We start from the raw sequence: 27563 nt of genomic DNA, 5'->3' as shown, positions 1-27563 counted from the left end.
AGCTCCTGTGCAGAGGTGAATATTAAATATGTGCAAACAGCAGCATGTTTTCAGTCTCTTGCCACCTCTGTAAAGACAGTAACATTTTTTTAAAAGCTTGTACTTCAGTAACTCCTCATTAATCAGGAACTATGGATTAAAGTATTGTAGAGTACTGTAATACTGAAAAAAATATAAGAGAAGAACTACAGATCCTGAGTGTGTGAGGACAGAAGAATCTGCTTTATTTCAATTTTGAGGGATAAAATTTATATCTGAGTTTGATGGTTCTGTTCTCTTTGTGATTACAGGAGCTGCCCTCAGATTCAGACCTCAGCACCACCAAGTGACAGTAGACAGATCATCCAACATGTTCACATGTTAACTGCAAAATGAACTGATGAAAACAGTGCAAAGGTACCACACGTGCTGTAGTAAAAGCTGCAGCTTTAATGATAAAGTTAAAGACAAAAAATCAAAGGATTAATCACTCATGTAACTGTGTCACTATATATCAGCATTAACAGAACCTCAGTTTGGTGTTTCACAAAGCTGCTGCTCTCAGACCTGCACAGCTTCCGTTTTAAACACTTGATGTACTCAGCTGCATGAAGAGCATATGAGATTTTCTCTAACACAATTTAATAAAACCTGATGAAGGTCAAAGGTCGTCACTTGTATGTTAAACTACAAACTTGTCATCTGGAATTCTTTCACAGTTTTTTGCAGATAGTGTGTTATTTACCATAAAGTGATTCAGAGTTATTCATACCAGAGTAACCAGAGAGGATCATATATTTTTAAATATAACTTTCTACAGGACTGAATATATTATGTTTATGTAAAAGTCTGGAGCCTCTGGGGAGTATCCGAGTATTTATAACATTACACAAACCAAAGGTCTCCATCACAGTGTTCATGAAATGCTGGGTTTATCCATCTCCTGGGGTGGGCCTACGGAGGAGTGCTGAAGATTTCCCTGTGGGGGAGCTGCTGGTGAAGATCATGAGTCCTGCTTGATCAATGCGATGAGCTTCAGTGTTCCTGGTGTTTCTTAAATGATGCCTCTTACAGCGGGTCAACAGAATATCTGGCACAGGACAGCTGTGATGAAAGAAAAGGAAGAAGTTTCTCCAAACCTCTGGACCCAGGAAACCCAGCTTAGTCCTCATGGTCTCCCTCACTAGTTTCTGTCCAGGGTGAATGTAGCTGTTGATATAATATGGACTCTATTATTAAAGGAAAAGAACAAATCACACTACACTACTGAAACCTCATACTGCTGTTTTTTAAAGTCTCCATGTTACCAGGATGTAGAGGGCTCTGAAGATTTAAACAGTTTTAGACCCATTACACTCAGTCTTATGTTAAAATCTCGAAGGACAGCGTTATATTTTTGATATTAACAGTAACTCTGCCTCGGGAGAGTGTGCAGGAGATCTCATCGCTGTCTAAAAATGGATTAAAAAAAACATAAGTGCTGTATCCTTCAATAATACAGACTATTAGAGTAAAAGGTGTGTAGCATCGCTAATTAGCTAGCAACAAGCCTCCAACACAGTGCGTATGCTAGCGGCTAATTTAGCAAACGAATTAACAACAGAGTGATTTTAGAACTATAAGATGATAAGCTGTGTCTTTTTTTATAACAGTTAGATGATTGTATTTACCTTAATTAAACGAGTCGTCAGTCGCGGTAAACCAGCAAAAAAACTCGAGCAGCCGGGCTAGTAAAAAGTGTAGGGAGGCGTGTTTGCGGTCACGTCCAGCAGGTGTGTGGGCGGGAGTGTTACACAGTCGCTCCACCTCAAGTCACTACTGCGCAGACTCTGGCTCCAAATTTGCAAGATGGCAGCCTCCACAAGCGGGGTATTTTGGCTTTATTTTTGCACAATGGTAGGAGGTGGTGTCGCATCGTCCATCTTTTTTACAGTCAATAATTTCTTCCTGCAGTAAATATAAACAACAATAGTATTCTGGAAGAAAACCAAACATTGCATATGTTTTTTGTTTTTTTTTATCACAACTCTGGTTTTACATGGCCTATCAACACAATTGAAAAAGTGCAACAAGTCTCTATATTAATGGCCTATCAGTCAAACAATACTGTTTGGTCTGGGTGTAAACCAGGGGCGATTTTAGCCCATTTTTGGGGGTGCTTCAGCACCCCCAAAATGAATCAAAGCACCCCCAAAGATTTCTTACATTTTTTCACAATATTTACTGTTTGTGTGACACACTACTAAAAATATAAAAAGAGTACAGTACTTGGTTGAAACGTAACATTTCAACAACAAAAGTATAGATACCCCCCGCCCTCCCAAAAAGGTTTGTTCCAGCTCGCCTCTCCCCTACTCTGGCTCTGGCGATATGGCCTAAAATTCATATCGCGATATAATTTGAGGCATGTGCGATAACGATATATATCACGATATATTCTTTTCTTCTGTATAACGTATTTTCCACACTATAAGGCACACTTAAAATCCTTTAATTTTCTCGAAACCGAGAGTGTGCCTTATGTATGAATTCTGGTTGTGCTCACTGACCTTGAACCAATTTTGGCGTGTAGAAATCTGTTAAAAAATGTTTTAGTACAACTTTGGTAAGCCTGCTGATGGACTGCTTGATGGATTGTCAGAGCATTACGGCTGCCGTAGTGAGGAGTAATCTGGGTCCAAAACTCCATCCTTTTCAGGTCCCAAAGCCAAACGAACACTGAGAGTTAAAAACAGTCGAAATTCTTTCATCTTTAATTAAATCATCAGCGTTGCTGCTTTATCGGGTGTAACAATTAAGTTTAACATCCATGCATCCATGAAAACAGAATTTATTAAATTTAACGGAGTTAGAAGTTAACAGGAAGTTAGCTCGCTAGTTTATACCTAAACATTTCATACCATGTTCTGACTGAGAGATTTTTGAAACTAATTAAAACGTACAGCTCTGCTACCACTTCCAACATAAATGAAGACAGAAAACTGAACAGCAGTGGCGTTTGCAGGGTTACCGAAGTTGGACTACCTGGTATATAATGTTGTGCTACGTGATTGCTAGTGACACAGCTATGTTAGCATAACATTAGCACAGTGAAGCTGGAGGATGAACGGCAACTTTTTTTCCACTCGATAAAAGTTAAGGTGAGGGATTCTGGTGGTTAGGGACAAATGCAATCGCATAGCAGGATGCTATACACGGGCCAAACTTCAGTCAGGAGAACATAATTTACTGATGATAATGGTTGTAGCTGCTGTGATACTTTCTACCAAAACAGGCGCAGCTTGATGACATCATCAACATGCGCTATCGCGATAGAGCGATATAGTCAAAATCTCTATCGTTGGCCAAATCTATATCGTGTCTATCGTATATCGTTTATATCGCCCACCCCTAATTTAACCTTCAGTTACTCTTTATATAGTTAGGTAGGAGTCAGACCATGTTTCTTTTTAGCTGAAAAACATTACACCAGGTAACCTGCAGTGTTGAAAACGTGTTTTCCGACAATGTTTGCTACTCTACAATCCGTCCTGCTCTGTTGTAAAATCAGCGACATTTGACCGTCCTGTTGCTCCATTGACAGGCACCATTGAGAGTATCCTCACCAACTGCATCACTGTGTGGTATGACTCCTGCACTGGGTCCTGCAGGACAAAAATGACAGCGGGTAGTGAGAGCAGCGGAGAGGATTATGGGGACCTCTCTTGCCTCCCTCCGCAGGAGATCTACTGCGCCTGCCTCATCTGGAAGGTCCTCTCCATTTCAGGTGACTCCGCTCATCCCTTCAACAGCTCCTTCAGTTTGCTGCCATCAGGAAAGATACTGAAGAGCCTCCGGGCCAGAACCCGCAGACTGAGAGACAGCTTCGTCCATCAGGCTGTATGGATGCTGACCATCTCTGAATCGAGAAGGGGGGCCCAAAGGTACATCTTTCGCCATCTTACAATGCTGTGATTGCAGCCATTCCCCAACTCTCTGTGAATGGTACTCATGGCCATTCGAGAATCTGTGTCTTTGATTAGTAGTCGTTGACCAATGGTCATAAGAAACTGACAAAAATGACAGTGGGTAGTGAGAGCAGCGGAGAGGATTATGGGGACCTCTCTTGCCTCCCTCCCCAAGAGATCTACTGCGCCTGCCTCATCTGGAAGGTCCTCTCCATTTCAGGTGACTCCGCTCATCCCTTCAACAGCTCCTTCAGTTTGCTGCCATCAGGAAAGATACTGAAGAGCCTCCGGGCCAGAACCCGCAGACTGAGAGACAGCTTCGTCCATCAGGCTGTATGGATGCTGACCATCTCTGAATCGAAAAGGGGGGCCCAAAGGTACATCTTTCGCCATCTTACAATGCTGTGATTGCAGCCATTCCCCAACTCTCTGTGAATGGTACTCATGGCCATTCGAGAATCTGTGTCTTTGATTAGTAGTCGTTGACCAATGGTCATAAGAATTTGCATACTAACAATCATGGAACTAACCCTCCAGCCCATTGTTCATTCAGTGGTGCTAGTTTCCTTCACTGTGCAAATGCACTGTTTATAAGGTTGGGGAAACCTGCAGTCCTTTTCAGGTCCCAAAGTCAAACGAACACTGAGAGTTAAAAACAGTGACCTGAAGTCACTTGGATAAGTGACAAAACGTTTCTCCCACTGAAAATGTCTGGATGAACAGAATCAACCTTTTGGAATATACTTACCTGGATGATTGAGCACGCATCAGGCCATTATTTTATCAATATTTTTGAAATGATAGCAGCACAAACGAAAATGTTTGCAGCACAAACCAGCACAAACGTAGCACAAACGTTTGATACCACTTTTGTTGGATTTGAAGAAGGTGGGGGGGGCAACTTCACTCACATCACAAAATTAGTATTATTAAATTAGTCAAATTAGTATCTGCAGTAAAGATTTTTTCATGCATTGTATACATTCTACCACAGGCAAAGTTGCCTCTATTTTTATATATATATATTTAATATTTTGTAATAATTTATTTGTAATAATTTATTCTGTTTTGGGAGTGTTTTTTTATGCACCTGTATTGGATGCATAACTGATGCAGGGACTGACAGAGACAGGGAAGAAGTCTCATTTAGGGCTGGGTATCGTCACTGTTTTCTAGAATCGATTCGATTCCGATTCAATTCAATTCGATTTAAATCTGTGAAATTTTGCCTCAGACAGTCAGGAATATTATAATTTTTGTATCTATAAAAAGGAAGCTGACACTTTCGAGACTTTATCAAAGGTGTAAGCATCACAGCAGGTGCCTTTGTGTCAAAGCAGCTGAAGATAAAACACAGAAAAACATGAAGGTGATTTTCCTGGCCTGGGATTTTATGACATGACCACAGCTCCTCAGTAAAAACTATGAACCAGCAGAGAGACTACACCCAGCACCATACACAGCCTCTCTGACACAGTACACCCTCGGACAGGTGGTGTCCCCATAAACAGTCGTCTAAATGTCTGAAAAGCTCTGATTATTTACTATGTTCAAACAAACTGAGTGTCCACAAACATCTGAGCTCACAGTGAGAGCTGCTGGCACAGTTTGGAGGTGTTCTGCCCCCTGCTGGACACACAGAGCTACAACATGAGGATCAGAGTAGGCTGGTGCTGGTTCACCTTTAGATACATGAAGGAGGTCAAAATATTTAAAAACAGAGATTGTTTTTAAACATGTAAAGGGGGAAATCCTGACGAACCAATCCACAACCAGAAATGAAGACTAACTCTGTGCTGCTCCAATCAGGCGTCAGCTCTGTCAGTGTACGGAGTGAGTGTGTAAAGTCACAGAGTAGCTGGTTTTAAATGTATCTATAAAGTTTATTTACATTTTATTTAGGCTTCAAAAAACAGTCCAAGTTTATTTCTTTGGACTTTTTTCACTTAGTGCCACCTGGAGGACAGTCAGCTCCCTGCAGCACCACAATCAGTCGCAGCACCTCAGACAAACATTTATTACACAGCAGCCGCCTTCACACCGACTGAGCTCCATCACAGCTTCAGAGCTCAGATTACTAAAGTCCAAAGTTTATTTCCTCTCAGGTTTATTACTTTCAGTAAAAGAACTAAACTCCATAAATACTTCACAAGTGATGCTTTAATGTCACCAGAAGAACGAAAAATAAATCCCTGTAAATAATTCAACAGCACACATATCAGAACCACCTTAACTAAAACTCTGTAGCCGGTCACTGTGGTTTGTCCCAGCAGCTCTTAGGAAACAAACTGCTAACTTCAGTGTTAGCACACACTGTTAGTAAACTATGCAACACAGAATTTAGGTTTCAGTGGCTGTGTGGCTGTAATCCAGCTGTGACAGAGACAAAGAAGCCAGCCTTGTGTGGCTTCACACATGGACACATTGAACCAATATCAAAACAGTTCTTTAGGAAGTATTAGTATGATGTAAACCAGACTGAAAGTCCTTTTTCCTTTTATATTAAATAGCATTTTGGTTTCTAACAGTTAAATCTCACCTGCAGACACAAACGCGAAGACGCCAATAAACAGCAAAGTCGAGCAGAGCGACGCACATGGTCCAGCAGCAATTTCCGCGTTTTCTAGCTCTGCTGATCCAACACTTTGTTTGTTCTAAATAGTTGATTAGTTGAGTGTGTTGGTATTTTCCAAGAGTAATAGAACCTGAGTTTAAACTTGACTATGTGAGTTTGTGTGTCTTTCAGCCGCATGTCATCCATTCAATGTCACGCAGTTGCGTAGTACGATACATACCACGTGATATGTTACGTACGATACGTAACACGTCACTACAAAAGAGGTGAAAAAAATCTAAAGCAGGTCTGAGTGTTTAACGGGTTCAGTTCTTGAATGATTGCCACAGAACAACACAAACATCTATCTCATCATCAATCATCAGCTACACACTAAAGACCATCATTAGCCAAAGGACTTCAACATGTGTCACTGTATAAAGTGTATATTGTTTTATGGAGGTGGCAGCATTTAGCTGTAGTGATCAGGGATTGTCCATAAATATAAACAGATGTACTGTGACATGTGGAACTTTTGAACTTCATTATGAACTCAATAACATCAAACGAATAACCTGAACAACATAAACCAGAAGGTGTCAGATCACTTACTGATGTCAGGAGTTCTGGAGATTCCTCAGAGTTTCTTCTCCTCATCATGATGAATATAACAAGAATGGACTGATGTGTCAATGCTCTGAGCTGGAATCAGATGTAAATCAAAGCACTTCATGTAAAACAGAAGTAAGCAGAATAATCCTGATATATGTCCTGTTAGAAATCCAGGTCACCGACCTCTCCGACTGTAACTCAGAGAAACCCAACTGACACTGTCACCGTAACAGCTTCAACAGAGAGGAGCTACTCAGCAGTTTCAGATTATTACCATAAAAGTCAGGACAGGATGGAGAGGAGGAGAGTTTACTCTGTGGAGGATGTTTTGACAGGACAGGCAGAGGCCTTGAGGAAGTGGGGACTCACCCCTTCTGGCCCAGCAGACTTGCCTGAGTGGAGTCTTCTCATTGGACGTGGTTGTGAGTGAAAGTGATAGGTCAGGGAGGGATGTCAAGACTTTCACAGGAGGCAAAAGTGCAATGTGGAGAGGGAGGGGGAGACAGTGGTGAGGCTCCGGGTTTCAGACTGACTACAGGTGAGGCTGTAGGTGGGTGTGAATTCACTGCAGTCTCAAATATGCTGAAAAACACATTCAACTCGTTAGCTCTGTTTCTTAATGTCTGTAAGAAAAATCTCTTACAGACATTTCTGTTATAAGACATTTGTGTATGTGATACAGGTAAAAGTCAGCATGAAGACCTCCATGTGAACCTCACCCTAAAAAGATGTTCAGACCTAAACTGTCAGGATGTTTGATGTCATTGACTTTGACTCGACCATTTTTAATGGCACAGAGCCAGAGGCTGTGTGCTCTCTTTCTGTGAGCTCAAGTTAAAGGATTTGTTTGCTTTTATATTCAGTAAAAACCTGTAAGTCATGCATTCAGACATATGCCGAGGCATGTGAAGAAATAGCTTCATCACATGAATTATTTATTTTGTATTATTTATAACTTAATTTATTTTTAGTGTTCTTCCTAGATTATGCATTGCATTCTGCACTCAGAGGTAACATGTGCTAATAAGAACAAGTGAATATAATATATGACAGAAAGCAGCCCTCTCATTATCAGACACTGAGTCTCTGCATGCTGCCTTTTCTGTAGCTGCAACTGTTTGTTGAACAGCTTTCACTGAGGTTCCACCCATCCTCTGAAATAAACATCACAGACAGGAAATCCCATCAGAGCACCCGACATTCCCATCAGAGCCGTGCAGAGATGTTTGAAGGGCCGGGTGCTCAAAGTTAAAAAGGGGCACATAAAACCAGACTGAATTACAACAACACACATTCATCATGGAATCGCATCATAGTATATCACTGTCATCAGGTGGAGACAATTCCAGGAAGAAAATGTATCCTATGTTTACCTGATGGGTACAATGTTGCTGTTGAGGGGTTTCTGCTGCTCCTGCTGCTGATAGTGCTGGAGGGCTGTGCTGATCTGAGACTGTAAAAAGTCCATAGGAGAGATGGTAGCTGATTAAAGAGTTATGAGATAATAATAAAATGTAAAGATCGGTGGCAGCGCTTAAAACCAAAAGGGCAACAAAACTGTGAGAAATAAACTGAAACTGGAATATTACTCAAATCAAATGAATCAAAACAGGAGAAGAGCAGTTACCTTTTAAAAAGGTGGTACTCAGAATACAGTTACTTTGTTGTTGTAGCTGTTTAGACTCAACTGTACTTTGTTTGTGTTTTCCTAAGATACAATAAGTTTAGTTGGAGCAGCCTTTCAACGCCTCTCTCTGTCTCTCGCAAGCAAAGTTGACCTAGACAACAAAGTAAAGCTAGTTTTCAGCTACAAGCCCGACACAAACCCGACGCCAGAGGTCCCTTTACTACGGTTCGGAGCCGCTGACCTGTTTTATATAAGTGTGGAATAGTTTTCTATATGAGATTGCTGCAAAAAGTGCAGCTTTACCTAATGTCCAACTACTGTTACTCGTTTTGTCATGATTCTGGGCCATGTTGGCCCAGCATTCTTAGTTTTCATGTATTTTTGTATTTTGTTCTTTATTTAGGCCATGCTTCCTGGGTTGCTCTGTTAAGTTGTTCCTTATTTGATTTCCCCTTGTGACTTTTACCCCCTGTGTGCCCCTCTGTGTATCTGTGAGCTCTCGTTTCCCCTCCTTGTGTTTTATTCCATGTTTTCCCGTTATGTCTGTGCTCTCTCTCCTCCTGTCTGAACCTCTGTGTACTTCCTGTTTTACTTTGACAGTCTCTCGTCAGTATGCGTCATGTTGTGTTCACTCCTGCCCTGTCTCATTATGATTATCTGTGTCAGGTGTGCTCCCCGTGTGCTCCCACTTCCCTCGGTAACCCTCTGTGTATTTATGTCCGCATCTCCCTCATGACTGTGTGTGATTCTCCCTGTGTTTCCTGGTGAACATTATATTTAGTTTTTCCCAGTTTAGTTTGGTGTTACTTGTGATCTGTTTTTCCAGCAATAAAGCTGTGCTTTTTGAGTTTATTCTCCGTGTCCCCGTGAGTGTGCGTTTGGGTCCTCTCCTGCCTGCACGCAGCCGACACATTTTATATTAAGATTTCTAGTTATTGGTATGGCGAGTAGCCTTCAGTTACAGTAATAAATCTGTGGCCGTGTGATCTTTTCATGCCTAAAGATGAATAATAACACTCAAGAAAAAAATCCTGATTCAGATTGTCATAATTCATACACGAAAACTATAATTAAACCAACAAACTTTAACAAATTTCAAAAGATGAAAACAAAGAACAAATAGCTCCAACAACATGTATGAACATAACGCTAACTTTGAACAATTTTACATGGATATTTATTTGATGACAATAAAGTCAATAATATTTAAACAAGAATAGTTCTAATACACCAACAATATTTAAAGAAGAAAAAACAATATTTTCAGTTGTTCACACAGGATTAACCTGAGTGACCTGTTCCTGGACCGTTTCTTGTACAATTGTAATAGATTACTGGAAGTCTCTGGCAGTGTTGCTGAATCTGCCAAAGCGAGATCAGACATGGATGGGGAGCTCCAACTGAGACATGTGGTTTGTCTTTTCTGGTCTGAGTGGAGAATCACACAGGGTGGTTTGCAAAGAGAACTTTAGGATGCTTCCTCCCACTGTCCACTGCATCGTCCATCCACAGGGTTTGCAGGGCTGGCTCAATCGACAGCTGCCACACTACTAAGATGTTTTCAGAAATATACAAGCAGGAGATGGTGGATGCTATATTACTACTAGTAAAATACTTGTAACTCTGTAGCAGACAATAGTTTGATAAAGTGCTATGTAAAAAAAGAAGAAACCAGAAGTTTCAAAGAGATTTAGTTTATATATTTTATATAATACAGAAAATGTGTACGAATGACCGGCAATAATTCAGTCACTGAAATTATCCATGAAACTAATTCCTAAATGCGTGTAGAATAAAGAAAATTATTTTACCTGGATATGATTGTCTCTGATGAGTCTGAGGTACCAAACATTCCAGCAACGATGATATCGGTATTGTAGCTCCTCGAAATTAAAACAATACACAACCACACAGAGCGACATTTCTTGCTGCATTTTTCAGTTTTCACGCTGTGTTGTTAGTGAGCAGAAAAAATGGAAGTAAGGGCAGACTTGAACAAAGGCTTGAAGGCCAATTTTACAGCCGGTCACTTCCATCCTACCCGGCCGTCATAGGATCCTTCGGAGCATCCTTCCCCTGAATTTGGACACAGCCAGTGTGTTACCTTATCTTGTTTCCATGTCATGCTTCCATTTCCATGTTCCAGGGTTTTGTTATGTTTAGCTCAGCCAGTTTAGATTATCATTTAGTTCTGCCCTTTGCTTTGTATTTCTAAGTCCAGCCTTTAATAAACGGTCGTTCAGTTAATATGAAGTTTTGTTATTTTGCGTGTCCGCACTTGGGTCCACCTTCATCACTCCATATAGTCTGCCTCAGCCAGACTGTGACCGACAGTACTGGTTGTCAGGATCCAATATTATCACGCATTTGAATAAAGGCCTCATCATACTGTATGTGGAATTGTATGACATGGGCAGGATCAGTTAAGTCCAATTAGGTTTGACAATGTCCTCTCTGTGGCTTCACTCTCCTGTTCTCTGGGCTCTGACTCTCTCACTCCAGCCTCTTTCTCCTGATTTGCGCTTTGCCCTACATCATCTCTAGGCTCTGCCTGTGACTCACTCTTCGCCTCTTTTCCTCCTTCCATCACTTCATCTCATCTATCACTCCCCACTTTCTCTCCATCTGAGAAGCACAATTTCCTATTGCATTAATCTATCACTTAATTACTCGCACTTAACAACATTTTCACCTAATGTGTTGACGCCTGCTCAATCAGCCAGGTAAGTAAATCCAAAAAGGCTGATTCTGTTCATCTGGACGCAGAGTTTTCAGAGGGAGAAATATTTCGTCACTTCTTCAGCCCAGCTGACTCCAGGTTTCCCCAACCTTATAAACAGTACATTTGTGCAAATCAATGTGGAGATGCTGTGGTTTAGACTCAGCGTTCCCTCATTTGTTGTCCTCGTAGTTCTTCCACACAACAGCGGTCACTAACCTCCAGTCAGGGATCTTGTCCTGTGTGAGAAAACTCCTTCCTACCTTACAGTTGTTACCAGGGATGTTTCATATTCATGCTGATGGCATCTTTAACAGACACCCTGTTATCATACACGTGAGGCCAAGCAGCCTCTCCTGACTGAAACTGTGTTTTGTAAACGTGCAGTAATTTACCTTCAACACTCACTTCAACTCTTTGTATCCCTCTTAATTAACCCTTCACACAGTGGAAATGATACTTGTATCCTTTTAATGAGTGTACCAACTCTATTATAAGCATACATTGCAATTAATGTTAAAAAAACTCAATTTAAAATTTAAATTTAAATTCTAACACAGCTTCATCACAGCTGTCAGATATTTTATTCACAGTCAGTCGGCTCCATTTCTGTTCTATTTCTGTTCATTGTTGTGTTTCTGGTTTTCTCCTGAAGTCCAGTATTTTCAGCATTCAGCAGTCTGCTCACAATAAATGTGTTTAGTTGTGTTAAGCTGCAGCACTTAGATAAATCATCATGATGCATGTGCTTTCAGTGTTTAACAGTGAAAGACAAGTTTTCTGTAAGCAGTCCAGACAGCAGCTGATAATCACTGATGTCACACCTACTGTTATAAATATTACTGTGTCAAACATCAGCCTGATAAATGTTAATGTAACAGTTTTTATGTTGTATGACTCCACTTTAACCCCAATGTGTTTGTGTATTGTGACGTTTATTGGCTCAGTGGCGCCCCCTTTTAGGCAGTGGAGAAATGCCACTGGCATTGTTAAAACATGGATGAGCCTGAGGTGGGTTGTAGATCACAGCACTGTGGCTGTATCCCAATTCAGGGTATGCACGCTTGAAGTACACGCACTACGCGCGCTACGCGCGCTACGTATGGTGCGTACTACAAGTACGGGAAGTGCAGAAGTGAGAGGCTTGTGAAATGGGACGGTCTAGCCCTTGTCGCGCTGTTCAGGTTGCCTAGCAACCATGATACTAACTGCGAGAAACGTGTCATACGTGTGACAGAAATGAAGGAGAAAAAATGTTTTGTTGGTCCTTCATTTTTGTCATGACATCACTTTGATTAGTTGAGTATCTGAGGCTGAGACCACGGTACTGTAAAACATGATAGTTGGGCTTCATTTCTGTACTGAAGAGTCATTTCAAGATTAGTTAGTAAATAACAATCAGCTAATGTTGTTCATGAGACTAAAATCATCTCACTGTGGTAATGTAAATATAATATGGCCAATATTATATGTATTGTCAGATTATTATGGTACACACACACACATATATATATATTACAGGATATATTACAGCAGTGAGCTTGAACTCTGGGTCAAAGATTAAAGTTGCAGTTATTTATATTTCCTATCACCTTAAATCTTCACTCAAAGACAAGTATCTTTGACAGTGTATATGTAGATGTATTATATATAAGAGACAAATATTGTTTGTGTAATATGTTGGCATTACTAAATTTGGCTCAATGCTTACATATATGTGTAAAAAGTAAAATGTACGAGCTGTGATAACTGTTTCTGATAGAATGAAGAGTAGACTGATATATTAAATATTCCTTTATTGGGTGAGAAAATCAGACCATGTCATAACTGCTTTAAGTCACACAGAATAGATATCAGAGCCTTAAACAGGCTGACTTCTGCTAAATGGGTCAAACTGGGCAGAAAGTACACAAAAACATAACATCCTTATAGAATATGATGTAACACTATAGATCAACTTACCTCAGAATATATAAAGCATATAATAAATTACAGCAATATGATGCAACAAACACAGCAGTGCTACTAATCCAAAATACTCAAAGCTTCATAGAACTGAAACAAACATTTCTTTTAGCTCCATTCTGCTGCTGATACATACTTTAGGTTTCTGAACATTAAACTTGTTGCTGCCTTTCATAGTGTGTAACTTGAAGGCCCTGAGTACTTTCTCCCACACTGAAAACACTGGAATGATAACATTATTTGAACATTACCTAATAAGACTGATTCAGGACAGATAATTAGTTATTTTAAACTTTCCTAGCAGTCCTTCACAAACAGGAACAGTCTGTCTATTCTCTCCATCTGTCAGCTGCTGCTGGCTCTTCCTCCTCCTCTTCTTCACACACTGCTGAGTTTGTCCTGGTGGATCATCAGGGGTGCAAAGCCTTTATTCTTACAAGCTGGATGACTTGTAAGAATCAATGATGCTGCGAAGCATGAGAATGCCATTGGGTCTGCAGTGGTGGTTTACAGGTATCAATTCTTTTCAAATGTATTTAGAAAAATCAATAAAAATAAAAAGTGCATGCAAACCAGTAAACAAATTAAAAGAAACAAGTACTGTTGAGAAAGTATAATACAAACAAACAAAACATAATAATAAACAGCTAAAACAATAAATGAGAGCAGGTGAACAGATTCACCACAAAGATGTGAACACAAAGCGTGGACCCGATGCATCAGTGAGATGTCGTCTTTCTCACCCGACGGCACGAACACGGACACGCCGTCGGGGCAGAAAGTCAACATCGCACTGATTCTGAGCTGCAGCTTTTGTTCCTCTCCGACTAAAAGAAAGCTTCATTTTTGCTGTTTAATACATTTGTTTTTTAATTATGCCAAATTGAAAACGCATAGCTTGCTGTTTTTCTGTGTTTTATCCTCAGTTACTTTGACACAGTTACTGAGTTAAAATTGAATTTAATCAAATCGGTTATAGAAATCAGTGACGATACCCAGCCCTAGTGAGTAGCCTAAGCCCAACAGAAGTGGATGTAGCTGTGGGTAATGAGAAAAGATGAAAAGGTTGATGACACATTACATGCAGTAAATGCACTGCCCAAGTGTCCCCTCTCCCCACTGCCTCTCAATAAAGAACTTTGTGTTGACAAGATTGTTAGGTAATCATTTACAAATCTATAATATCTGCATGGACAGCGTTAACTGATGAGGTTGAAAAATTCTATACTTTTAAAAGTTTACTCTTCGGCCACCACGCTTCTGCCATCTGCCGTTTTTTGTTTTTCAAAAAGATTACCCATAGTCAAAGCTGCGCTATGAATTCTGGGATATGTTGGGCCGGGAATGATAAACCTGACTCTTCCTTCAAGTTCGGGGAAATGAAGGACGCATTTGGAATTGGGACAGCCTTCACCACGTCGCTGTGGTGTAATCAGCCTTCAAATGGGGTCTCAAAATTGTACCAAAAAACTCTGTACCTCCCTCCATCCAACCACACACTTCTTCGGGTTTGCCATCAGCCCTGCCTGCCTCAGGGAATCCAGGACCGTGAACAACCACTGCACATTCTCCACCGAGGTATCACCATGAATGACGACATCATCCAGGTAGGAAACAGCATATGCAGTGTGAGGACGCAGCTATCGCTACAGGAGGTGCTGAAAAATGGCCGGGGCTTCAAACAAGCCAAACGGAAGTGTGACGAATTGGTACGAACCATACAGAGTGGAGAAGGCCGTTTTTGTCTTTGGACTCTGAAGACAAGGGAATCTGCCAATCAGCTGCGTTTCAAAGTGGTGCTCCATGAGAGTCGTGAACACGGGCAGGGGGGAGAACACATCTGCAAAGCGCTGTTGCAATGCAGGAACATCTGCTTTATTGGAATGTGTGAGATGTTAGTCACAATGCATCTTAAACACTCGCCTCCTCTGATAAACCTCCACATGTACCACTGAAAACAGTTAAATTAGTTTGAATCTGAAATCATGGCTCAAACTACTTGTTCTGAGACCATTTTTTTATTTTTCACACCAAACTGTTTAATAAGACAAACGTTACACAGAGTTCATCAAATATAACTAACGCTTTAACATTATCAGGATTTCATAATACAAACTTCAAATCAACAGGAAAACAGCTGCAGAACATGTGGATCAAAATGAATTCATTAAAAAACAACACGTGGACTTCAAGGATACAGTAAATACACTAAAGTGAAAGGAGGAGCCAAAATTTGAAGGAATTTGAATTAAGTAAAAGTCACCTGTGATCTTTAAAATAGTCCTGATGTGTGCTGCTGTTTTTACCTTTCAACATTACTTTGCTGCCACTGTGAATACGAATATGGTCTTTGCCTAATTAAATAAAGGTTACACTGACTCACTGCTTCATCTTCTGGTACAAACTGGTATTATATGGAAGTACAGCCCAAAACCAGTTTAGCTTGAGTTTCTTTTTTCTGGACATAAAGTCACAGCAGGTGTTGTTTCAAAGCTGGTGGACAGATTTAGTTCATTTGGGAAGTTTTAAGAGCAACTGCTGTGAAAATATGTGCAGTTTTGGGAGAAAATCATCTAAGAGAAGGGATTACCACAGCAAAAGATTAAATATGAATGAAGGATTGAAATTTAACTTAGGTAACACATAAAATGAATACAACTACTAAACACTACTGTGTCCTAAGGGAACAGGGATAACATTTTAGAGAATTAAAATCCCTCAACGGAAAAAACACAAACTTCATTTGCATATCTATACATGCAGCTTCCTAAATGTAACATTCAGGATTATTCACTGTAGGTCCAGAAATCAGAGCTACCTCATCAGATCCAAGTGTGACATCAGCTGACACTCTTTACAGGAGATTCCATCTGAACTCTGTGGAGCCTGATCTCAAGGTTTTTAAGTCCGACCCTGAAACCAGAAGAGGATCTTTCTCTCTCTTCAGATTCATTGTGATCCAGTGATTTCAGTCCTGCATGATCAGGCTGATGTTTGCACAGAGCAGATAATGAAGTGAATGTTTTTGCACATTGGTAACAGTGAAACAGTTTATTTACAGCGTGGGATGGTTTGTGTTCGGAGTATGAACTGAGATTCCTGAAGCTCTTGTCACACTGGTCACAGCTGAAGTTCACTTCCATGTGTGTACGTTCATGTTTGTTACGATGACCTGATTGTGAGAAGCTTTTGTCACAGTGTCTGCACTTGTATGGTGTCTCTACTGTGTGGATTCGCTTATGCTTTTTCTTTTAGCTCACGTGCAGAGGTGAAGGATGACCCACACTGGTCACAGATGTGCTTTTTGACACCACTGTGGAAGAGTTCATGTATTTTTAATGTACTTGGTGTGTGGAAGCCTCTCCCACATTCTTTGCAGTAGTTCATTTTGGCTCCAGTGTGTCTACGTTGATGAGGTTTTAGGTCCCGTTGATGATTGGAAGATTTTCTACAAAGGTCACAGAGAAACTCTTTCCCACCACCACAGTGACGACAGGGTTGAGAAATGGATACAAGTGTTTTGCTCCACTTCTAAACAATGACAGTGTAAGTCAGGGAATTCCTTCAACATTTTTAACCTGAACGTCGCCTGAAATAAAAAGCATCTCTGCCAACGTGCAATTACATTTTACTGTTTACATTACAACACTCAGCTTACTGAGAGAAAATGATTCTTCATTTTTCCAAACAGTTTATTCAGTATAACTCCATAAGTTTACTGATCAGACTTGTTCCAAACACTTAGGTTAAAAATACAAGATAAAAAACTAAATACATCCTCACAGTAACTGCACTTGTAGAGATACTTTCTGGTGTGGCGGGTTCGTACGCTTTTTTCAGGGTCAAATTCAAGCACTTTTTAAGCACTTTCAAGTAGGGTTGCTCAATTAATCGAATTTTAATCGTGATTATCATTTTTGCGATAATCGAGCAGCCCTACTTTCAAGGTCCCTTTTTAAGCTTTTCTACTATAACAGATGAGAACAGCACAGGGATAAACCTGCAGGTCTGACAGCAGGCGTGTCACTCAGCGTTTCCACTGCAACCTGCCTTTGGTGGCTTTTTTGCAGCAACTTTGACATTCACTATTAGAACAATCATTTCTCCAGCCAGTTTTATAGCTAGCAAAAAAATAATCAGAATTTTTAAAAACAGCATGTTTAACGTATGTGTAGTGGAAAATTATTTACTAGGACTCACCTATCAGGTGAGCGGAGAGCCCAAACGCCATTATTGTTTTCCATCAAAAACTCATTAAAACAGCGACCTACAGGTATGTTAGCGCACTCATCCCCGACTGTCCAAGGGAGGGGCGTGGTCACATATTGAAACAGACGCAAGGCAGCCCAGGCGAGGAAATTTTGGTTTTGCGACTCATTTTATTTCTCTATCTGATAAGATAGAGTTACAGTTACATTTTCAAGCACTTTTAAGCACCACATTTGAAATTCAACCACTTTTCAAACCTTGAAAAGACAACATTAGAATTCAAGCATTTCCAACATTTTCAAGAACCCGTACGAACGCGGCTTGGGGTGGATCTGTTTGTGTTGATTCAGCTGATGTGGAGATTTAAAAGTCTTCTCACACAGGTCACATTTATAAGGTCTCTCCTCGGTGTGGCTAAACATGTGTTGTTGTAACTGTGCATCTATTGCAAACAGTTTCCCACACTGATCACAGCAGTAAACATCATTTCCAGTGTGAATCCGGAGGTGACTATTTCGGTACTGTTTGTTGCTGAATCTTTTTCCACAAAATTTGCAGCTGTACGCCTTAATTCCAGAGTGGGTAACTAGATGCCTCTGTAAGTCGCTATTTTGAGCAAAAGTCTTACCACACAGGTCACAGCTATATGCTTTAACTCCACTGTGGGTGAGTTGGTGTTTTTTTAAGTGTGCAGCCTGGGTAAAAGACTTTCCACACAAGTCACAGTTGTGTGCTTTAACTCCACTGTGGATGAGTTGGTGAGTTTTTAAGTCTCCAGCCTGGGTAAAAGACTTTCCACACAAGTCACAGTTGTACGCTTTAAATCCACTGTGGATGAGTTGGTGTGTTTTTAAGGTTTCAGCCCGGGTAAAAGACTTTCCACACAAGTCACAGCTGTAAGGTTTAACTCCACTGTGGATGAGTTGGTGTGTTTTTAAGTTTCCAGCCTGGGTAAAAGACTTTCCACACAACTCACAGCTGTACGCTTTAACTCCACTGTGGATGACTTGGTGTGTTTTTAAGTGTCCAGCCTGGGTAAAAGACTTTCCACACTCATCACAGCTGTAAGCTTTAACTCCACTGTGGATGAGTTGGTGACTTTTTAAGTGTCCAGCCTGGGTAAAATCCTTCCCACACTCATCACAGCTGTAGGTTTTCTTTCCCTTTCTTCTGTGAGGTTTGTCGGCCTCCTGAGAGCGCTGACTTCTCGCTCCATGTTGGTCCTACAGTGACAGAGATACAAACAGAGGCAGTGAGTGAAATGCAGTCGTGGAACAAACTGAAACTCCCTCTATTAGTGGAATCAAACATGTCAACAAACACATTGTAGGTGTGTTTCCACTAGAGATGGCACGATACCACTTTTTTATGTCCGATACCGATATCATAAATTTGGATATCTGCCGATACCGATATTAATTTCGATATAGTGTTTTTTAATCAATAAAACTGTTTTTTTTTTTTAATATCTTGCTGCATTTTGTATAAGTTCATACTCAAGTTTAAATAAACAACAACACTAAAGCTATTCTGTTATACCTGTATGTAAAAAATACACTGCACCCAAAATATTTCATAGTTCAGCAATACTGATCAATCTAATAAACTTAAACCTGCACCATCCTCCCTATTCTGGTATTTTAAAGAGTACTTAGCAGAAATATTAAGCAACCTAACTAATAGGGTTGCAAACTCCCAGCAAAAAAAAGGGAACCACCCCCCACCCTCCACCTCATGATGCTTAATCAACATAATCAACTTTAATTTGATGCAGTTTGAAAAAAATGCACATAAATAAATAATTTTTCAAGAATAATTAAATAGATTCAACCTCTTTCTTCTACAGAATTGCAGACTGCACAGATGGTATCTTCCCAAAGGAAAAAGTACTATAGCTTACTGAGGTATATTAGACATTTAACAGTTACTATATACAGTAATGGACTTCTATACATTTTACATCAGATTAAAACTTTGGGTGTAAGATTGAGATAATTATTTATTAAAAGCTAGACATTTTAAATGAGAATAAGAAAGAAAAGTATGTCGTTGTGCCCCCTTTTCCCTGTTAATGCCCTATCGGCCCCCCTGGCTAAACTTTGCTAGATCCGCCCCTGCACGGTAACCAGCCGTCAGCTACGTAGAAAAGGATCCTGATCTAGAAAGTAAAAAAATTCTAACAACAGCTTATCAAGGTTAAACGCGCTGCTATTGTTCAGCTGCTGGTTTCCTCTTTCTGGTGCAAAGTGGGCCAAAAACAAACAAGAGAGACATACTCGCGACAGAAAAGCCGATCAGCTGATCATTAAGGAGTTTCATGAAGTAGCGGCAGGAGAGAGAGAGAAGAGGCAGACGCTCCATATATCGGTTGTTAAGCTTAACGTAGGTACGCTTTACAAACATTCAGAGATGAACTTACACACTTGCTTTACTTCTCTCTGGGATAACTTCCTCCGAGATGAAATGCTGGTTTGCTATTGAGGCTACAAATACACACAGCCGCTCTATCACGTGATGCACACTGCTCCGACGTGCTACGGTTATGAGCCGAGTTACGCCGTGTTGCAAGTTTTGTGAGATGCTTTTTTGATATTTAATGGATCGGATTACTTTTTTTATTTCTCGCCGATATCTGATCCAGTAATTTACGTCAGTATCGGACCGATACCGATACCTAATATCGGATCGGTCCATCTCTAGTTTCCACCACTTTCTGGTGACAGTATCACATTACAATGATGTGCTACAATGAGAGTTGTAATGAAAATGACATTATTGAAGAAATATTGATCTCAGTAGAGAAACTCTTTTATTTCAGAAAAAAATTGAGTTCAACTGATGATATTGTTGTTTCAATGTGTGTAGAGAAAACATGATCTTTGTATTTTCTTGTAACTTCTGTGGTTTTGTGGTTGTGAATGTAGATTCTGTATATATGGAGGAGCCCAGGATGGAAAAGATAAAGCTGCTGTTGATGGGTTTTTAAAAACCAACCAGCTGTACACACAGTTTCAATAACAGTGTAACTGTGATGTTTTTCTCACCTTTTGTGTTGAAGTCATTGTTTCCGCTGTAGTGGCTGAGCTGAGTCCAAATGGCTGAAAATGTTCCTCTGCTGCACCACCAGACTCTTCTCCTCCTGTTACTCAGCTGGGACACAAAAAGTATTTATTTGTATTTTATCTCTGACAAAAGAAGCAGAGCAAATAAACATGACTAAACTCCTCAGTGACAACAATACCTATGAAGATTCAAGGTGAAACCTGTGAGATTGTGATATTATCTTATGCCATGTTATACCTCTAATTAAAGACTGTGAGATTATTATGTAGTTTTAGTTTGCATTATTCTCCTGAATTAATAGAAGGTGATAATTATTACACCTATTAAACTGATTTGTATCACATTAGACGTCTTGATGCATTCTCAATCATCCAGGAAACTAAATCTCCAAAATGTCTGTGAAGGTTCTCATCATCCAGGTCATTGTAGTCTAAGGAGCTTGGAAAGAAAAGCGTCTGGACTTCTTTAGGTTGCTTGAAGACGTTTCACCTCTCATCTGAGAAGCTTCTTCAGTTCTAAGGGTCAAATGGTGGAGAGCCCCAGATTTAAACCTAGTGGGAGTTTCCCCCCCACACACACACACACCCTGGGCCATCTGACCTCAGGAAATCACATGATAGGGTGGGGCCAGGTTTCACAATGAGCTCACCCGAAACTCTGGCTGATTAGGACCCACACCCGCTTTCACACCTTAGCTCATGTGATTAGGTAGAGGATCATCAGGGGGTCCTTTGTCCCCCTTTGGGGGGGGAAACTCCCACTAGGTTTAAATCTGGGACTCTCCACCATTTGAACCTTAGAACCGAAGAAGCTTCTCGGATGAGAGGTGAAACGTCTTCAAGCAACTTAAAGAAGTCCAGACGCTTTTCTTTCCAAGCTCCTTAGACTAAATCTCCAAAAGTTGATTCTGTTCATCTGGACTGAAGAAGTCACTTGGATGAGTGACGAAACGTTTCTCCCACAAAACGGAGATCACATTAGACTGCTGATTTATGGTGAATGAATTATATTGTTTTATACTGCTGGGGTATAAGAAATACTGTTTTCAGAGAGTCATCACCTTATTTGTCTGATTAGAAAAGAACTGAACAGACGGCACAGGGAGCCGAGGTCATAACGTAGGTGCCGTGTGAGAGAAAAAATGTGAATGTTTAGGCTTTTACGACTAGGTGGGGGCCACTAAGGCTGTAAGAGTTTGAGTAACCCTCCACCGGTTTGAGATTTGCTTGTGACCCTCTGCATGCATGTCTCCCCATCATGATGGTTTGTGCTCAAAAGTGTTGAATGTCAAGTGTTGAATTGTGTGTAATAAAGTAATTGTTGATTGAGCATTGTCCTTCCTTCAGCCCAAAGATCAAAAGAACAGGGAGATGCCATGTTTCTAGATTTCATGTGCAAGTTTTTCATGTTGTGTGTTTAGTTCTTCCAGTTTAGGTTAATGTTAGTTTTATTTCAGTTTGCCTTGCCCTTTGTTGTACCCTGTTTTTCGTTTTTTTTTTTTTTGTTGTTGTTTTTTTAAACCAGCCTCATTAAACGGCTCGCTTTTTGTTAATTCAAGTTTTGTTCCACGTTCCATTTTGTCTGCATTTTGGGTCCTCTACATCACTCCATACGGTCTTTGTCTGCCAGACTGTGACAGCATTCCATGATATTCTCATTTTTCATATTGTATGACAGTTTGGACCCAAGCAGCACCACCTACAATTCAGCCTGTGGTATAAAATTAAAAATAATGGACAAAAAATCTGTTCGATGGCATCATTTAGGGCTGCACAATTAAATGCTAGAAAATCGTGATCTCAATTCATACTTATGTGCGATCTCATTTCCAAATGACAATGATGTAGAAAAAAAGACGATTGTACCGCGTTTTGATCCGGGACATAATGTGCATGAAAACAAGCGTGCACTCTTCCTGCTCAACAAATGACAAGGGCGGAGCCTTATACCACGTGATACAGAAGCCAGCTGGCAGGGAAAAAACAACGGAGAGCATGAATGAATGAATGAATGACTCAAGGCTTTACTGGCCACATGCAGGTCACCCTGCCGACCTTACACACACACACACAACACAGACATCACATGGGGATACAAGTCGGAGATCGGCAGCATTACAGAAAAACTAAAAAAAAATAAAAATAGTGTAATCTACAGCTGTGGCCATGGGAATGAGGTGTTGTTTGTTTATTTACAAAGTTTGCTGTTTCAGTGATAGTTGTATATCATTATATCACTTTAAACAGGTGATCCAGTAATGCTGCACTAATGAATTAGACTAACTATTCACTTTAGCTAAAGTTATTAAGTTAGCTAAAGAGTTGGGGTGCTGTGTAAGACATAAATAAAGCTCAAATACAAAGGTTTGGACACCGTTTTGCATGTTTCCCTACTGTAAGGGTCTCTGCAAGCATACAGGGCTCTGAGAGGGTCCAAGATGACAACTTTGGAATTCTATTAGAAACAGTCGATCATATTTGTTTGTCAAAGCTGAATTCAGGGCAACCTATGCTAAATTTGCGTTTTTAGCTAGCAGCTAAAATAAGCATAAAGTTACTGTACGGCTATCATTTGTTAACATGACGCTTGTTCTTATACAGTGTGCTAGAACGTAGTTCTATTAATCTGCACTTGAACCGGAACCGGTTGGAAGTCCCAAAAAACTGAATTTTGGAACTGAAATTGAAATGTAGAACTGAAACTGAATGGTGAGAGTGAAACTGAAATTATTCGAGAGCTGAATTTTTTAAAGGATAAAATGCAGTTTCAAAGCAAATCAATTCATTTTCAAACCATAAATTCGATTTCAAATTAGATTAATTCAAATTCAGTTTTCAAAAGCTTTTATTCAAGTTACAATTCAGATTCAATCCGAGCAATTCAAATTCAAATTTAACTTATTCAAGTTCAGTTTCTGATAGCACAGATGAAGAGCACTGTGAAGAGATTTAAAACAAGACTGGAACACTTCCCAAATGCCATGAGTGTCTAAAAACGTCTGAAGTTGCTTGAAAACAACCTTTTCCAAAGTTTTGGACTCAAGAGAGTTTAGAAATTGGCCTGAAGTTGGAAAGTACATTTGGATCAAGAATTTTTTTCTTAGTAATGGATTCCACAACAGCATGTTTAAAAACAGCTGGTACACAACCTGTTGACAATAAAGTATTTAATAAAAATAAAATGCTAGGCCCAATGGCATGAAGAGTTTCTTTAAGGAGGCGAGAAGGAAGAATATCTTGTGGGGAATTAGATGGTCTTCAGTGATCAATTACTTCCTTCGGTGCAGAAAAAGTCAAAGGCTCAAACTGCTGAAAAACAGCCGAGCATTTACAAGGTGGATCTAGGTCTAACACTGCCTGGGAATACAGCGTTCGTAAGGTACGATTCTTTTTGATGGTAGCAATACTTCCAAAATCAGACGTCTTCCTTTGCGCTGGGAGCAGGGGCGATATTGACCCATTTTTTGGGGTGCTTCAGCCAGAGTGATGGCGGCTGAGATGCAGCGGAACGGAGGTTGAGTGTCTGGCTTAAAACAGGACATGTTAGCTGCATTTAACCTTCAGTTACTCTTTATATAGTTAGGTAGGACTCAGACCATGTTTCTTTTTAGCAGAAAAACATCACACACAGGTAACCTGCAGTGCTGAAAACGTCTTTTCTGACAATGTTTGCTACTCTACAATCCATCCTACTCTAAACTTTTTACAGTGTGTACCACCTGATAAAAATGTCAAGCTCTCCTAAGTACCACTATGAAAGCATGAAACTCATAAATCTTACAACAAAAAATTATTATTACTAAATTAGTAAAATTAGTATCTGCAAGATTTTTTCATACATTGTATACATTCTACCACGGGCAAAGTTGCCTCCATTTATAGTTTATAGTTTTTATTCATATTTTGTAATAATTTATTCTGTTTTGGGAGTGTTTTTTAATGGTCTGATCCTAGAACCGCCCCTGGCTGGGAGTAAATAAAATACAGATGCATCTAAAGGCTGATCTGAGGAGCATTCCTCACACACACCTTTATTGCGTAAGGGGCGGCGGGGGTAGCCCTTTGGAACGCTTCACGAATTTGCGTGTCATCCTTGGGCAGGGGCCATGCTAATCTTCTCTGTATCATATCCAATTTAGCGTACGCGCTTGCCGAAGCAAGGTAGCCCTTTGGCACCCCTGCTCAGTAGGCTTCAACTAGTCTCTCTCTATCCGGTTGTTCAGTCTGACGTCACTGGCCGTGTCTGGGCCTAAACTCTGCTGCAGGTCCACATATCAAACGATCACTGTGGCATTACTAAGAGTTGAAAAACTGTCTAAAGTCTTTCATCTTTAATAAAATGATCAGTGTTCTGCTCTACCAGGTGTAACAATTGAGTTTAACATCCAGGCATCCATGAAAATGGAATTTATGACATTTAACGGCGTTAGAAGTTAGCAGGAAGTTAGCTCGCTAGCTTCTATCTAAATACAATATAGCATGTCCTGACTGCGGGGGTTTAGAAACAAATTCAAACGTACAGCTCTGTTATCACTTCCAACATAAATGAAGACAGAAAACTAAACAGCAGTGACGTTTGTAGGGTTACTGAAGTTGGGCTAGCTGGTATATAATGATGTGCTACGTGACCGCTAGCGACACAGCTATGTTAGCATAATATAAACAAGCTAACTTTTTTTTCCACTCGATAAAAGTTAACGTGAGTGTTCTCGGTGGTCAGGAACAAATGTAATCGCATGGCAGGATGCTGTAAACGGACCAAACTTCAGCCAGGAGAACAAGTGAGATAATCCATCCACAATACGAGGTTAGTTATTCATATACTGCTGCATGGGCTGTGCTGTAGTTACATCGTAAGGTTTTAAAAACTGAGCTTAAATAAATGATTAGCGGTAATAAAAGCCGAGGGAGGTCAACAGTGATCACTGACTGTTTTTAGGAGCTTTTTGAGATTAAATAGAAGAAAATACAAAACATTAAACATGTTAACAACACAAAAGGCCATATTAAACGCAGACTACTTTAGGCCCGAAAGTAGGATTCGTCGCGTCATCACTGAAAAATCGGATCCCTGGGGGTTGCCCTCCCCCAGGCTTGTACCTGTGGTTATCTGTCCTGGGGGTGGGGGTTGATTGTTCTCCTGCCCTGCACCCTTTTGTTCCAAGACTATTTTTCTGTATGTATTCTTACCCTCTAGCAACCGCCATTTCATAATGTTGCAAGCAATCACGAACTCTACAGTCTGACTAACTCCAGTGTATACCAAGCAATCTATTATTCTCAACAGAGATAAACTCAACATAAACTGAACCCACATTAAAGTTAGCTCGGTGCTTACCTTTAGATGAGCCCACAAACCAAGAGAAACTCCGTGATGAAGCTGGAAGTCTTTCCAAACAGGAAACAGGTCAGGGAGCAGAGACCCACGTGGTTCACGCTGATCTCAGCTACAATCCAGGAGACAAGGGTGTGCAGATCGATGCAGATATCGACCCAGACGTTGTTGGTGGTATATGTTCCTGTAGGTTCACTACTTTACTCCCGTCTCATGAAAAAGCAGCTCTCTTCTTCTTTGTGTTTAACGGCGGTTGGCAACCAACGCAAAGGAGTATTACCGCCTCCTACTGTTCCGGAGTATGGGCCAGACAGTGAGTTTACAATTTGTATAAAAAAACAAAAAAAAAACTACACTCTTACATAAACACCTATATCCTTCAGAAACCCCACCCGTTCCCTCACCTGTGCCCTACTACCCTCCAACACACTCTTCAGATTAAATTCCCCAATTCCCCGCTCCTTCAATCTATTCTGCAGGACTTTCCTCTCCACTAAGGAGGACCACAAGAGCTACGCGCATCGAAATAAAAATTTCTGCGCTTTAAAAATGAATTGTAGAATAAATTCTGCAATTGTAAATTCATTTTTGAATTCCAATTTATTAAACTGCATTTCAAAATCCTTTTCCCATTTGCAATTTAATAAACTGCAGTTGAAAATCCATTTCCCTTTCCTGTTCGCTCCGGGATTAGCCCCAAGAGTACCTGGCTGCAGCCACTGGGGAGCGCCATGTTGCGACCTCCACAGTAACCAGAAACACGTGACCTCCACAGTAACCAGAAACACGTTACTTCATTTAGATCGACTTTGACAGCGAAAACTAAATTGTATTTTTGTTACTATTGATGCTGCTGATAAATAAATTTGATTCTAAGTGCTTTTACCCAGATTGTTTAAAAAAAATATTTATCAGCACTTTTATCAGCAGCGGTCCCCAACACCCGGGCCCGTTTGATACCGGGCAGCGAGAGTTGAGGCTCATGTGTGAAATGTATGGTTTTCAGGGTTTTTAATCGTTAAGTCGGGTTCCCTGGGTCTTTTCCCGTGTTGTAGTCGTGTGTCTTATTCGGAAGAACTATTTACGCGTTACCATAGCGACCAGAGAGCGTCAAGAAGCAGAGAGGAGGATGTTACTCTCAATGTTGTTGGTGCATTTCATGAGCACTCTGCTAATAAAGTTACACAATCACACAGTGAATTCACGTTTATTATTATATTTACAAAATACCACAGTTTTTGTCTTTGTCTGTATCATTTTATTTTGTTGTATTTATCCGCGACACCTTAAAGGCCGGTCCGTGAAAATATTTTCTGACATTAAACTGGTCCGTGGTGCAAAAAAGGTTGGAGACCACGGCTGTACACTACAGAATGAGTTTAGTTTGTCGAATTTATATAAATCTTTGATCGCTAACAGTGTAACTCTGAAGTGCTGTACTGTATGTTTGTAAGTTTTCTCCCCGACAAACACAACAATACGAAACGTTTTGCACGGTTTCATTTTATAATGGACTTATGTTTCTACGAAGGTTTGAACTTTAAGAGTGTTTAA

The 27563-nt window shown here is 40.3% G+C and overlaps 2 protein-coding genes, 1 long non-coding RNA gene and 1 other non-coding gene across 4 annotated transcripts in view; 1 reads left to right on the top strand and 3 right to left on the bottom strand.

Annotated features, from left to right (window-relative positions):
- The window catches only part of LOC134624774 (zinc finger protein 665-like), a 183040-nt gene that overhangs the window by 31469 nt on the left and 124008 nt on the right, over positions 1–27563 (top strand). The gene's annotated exons all lie outside the window — the stretch shown is intronic.
- LOC134624784 (uncharacterized) lies at positions 203–7341 on the bottom strand. Its single transcript, XR_010093650.1, has 3 exons — positions 7093–7341; positions 1650–1926; positions 203–1188 (listed from the first exon to the last, which is right to left on the bottom strand). It is a non-coding gene; the product is annotated as an uncharacterized LOC134624784 (long non-coding RNA).
- Positions 15414–26255, bottom strand: LOC135932092 (zinc finger protein 492-like). The gene is made up of 3 exons (XM_063469834.1): positions 26013–26255; positions 20657–20762; positions 15414–18835 (listed from the first exon to the last, which is right to left on the bottom strand). The coding sequence occupies exons 2-3, from the start codon at positions 20672–20674 to the stop codon at positions 17885–17887; spliced, it is 969 nt and encodes a 322-aa protein (XP_063325904.1). The 5' UTR covers positions 20675–20762; positions 26013–26255; the 3' UTR covers positions 15414–17884.
- Positions 24731–24836, bottom strand: LOC134625082 (U6 spliceosomal RNA). The gene has a single exon (XR_010093697.1). It is a non-coding gene; the product is annotated as a U6 spliceosomal RNA (small nuclear RNA).

Source organism: Pelmatolapia mariae, linkage group LG3_W (assembly GCF_036321145.2).
Source record: "Pelmatolapia mariae isolate MD_Pm_ZW linkage group LG3_W, Pm_UMD_F_2, whole genome shotgun sequence".
Lineage (NCBI taxonomy): Eukaryota > Metazoa > Chordata > Actinopteri > Cichliformes > Cichlidae > Pelmatolapia > Pelmatolapia mariae.
This window is presented reverse-complemented; position numbering and strand designations above follow the sequence as displayed.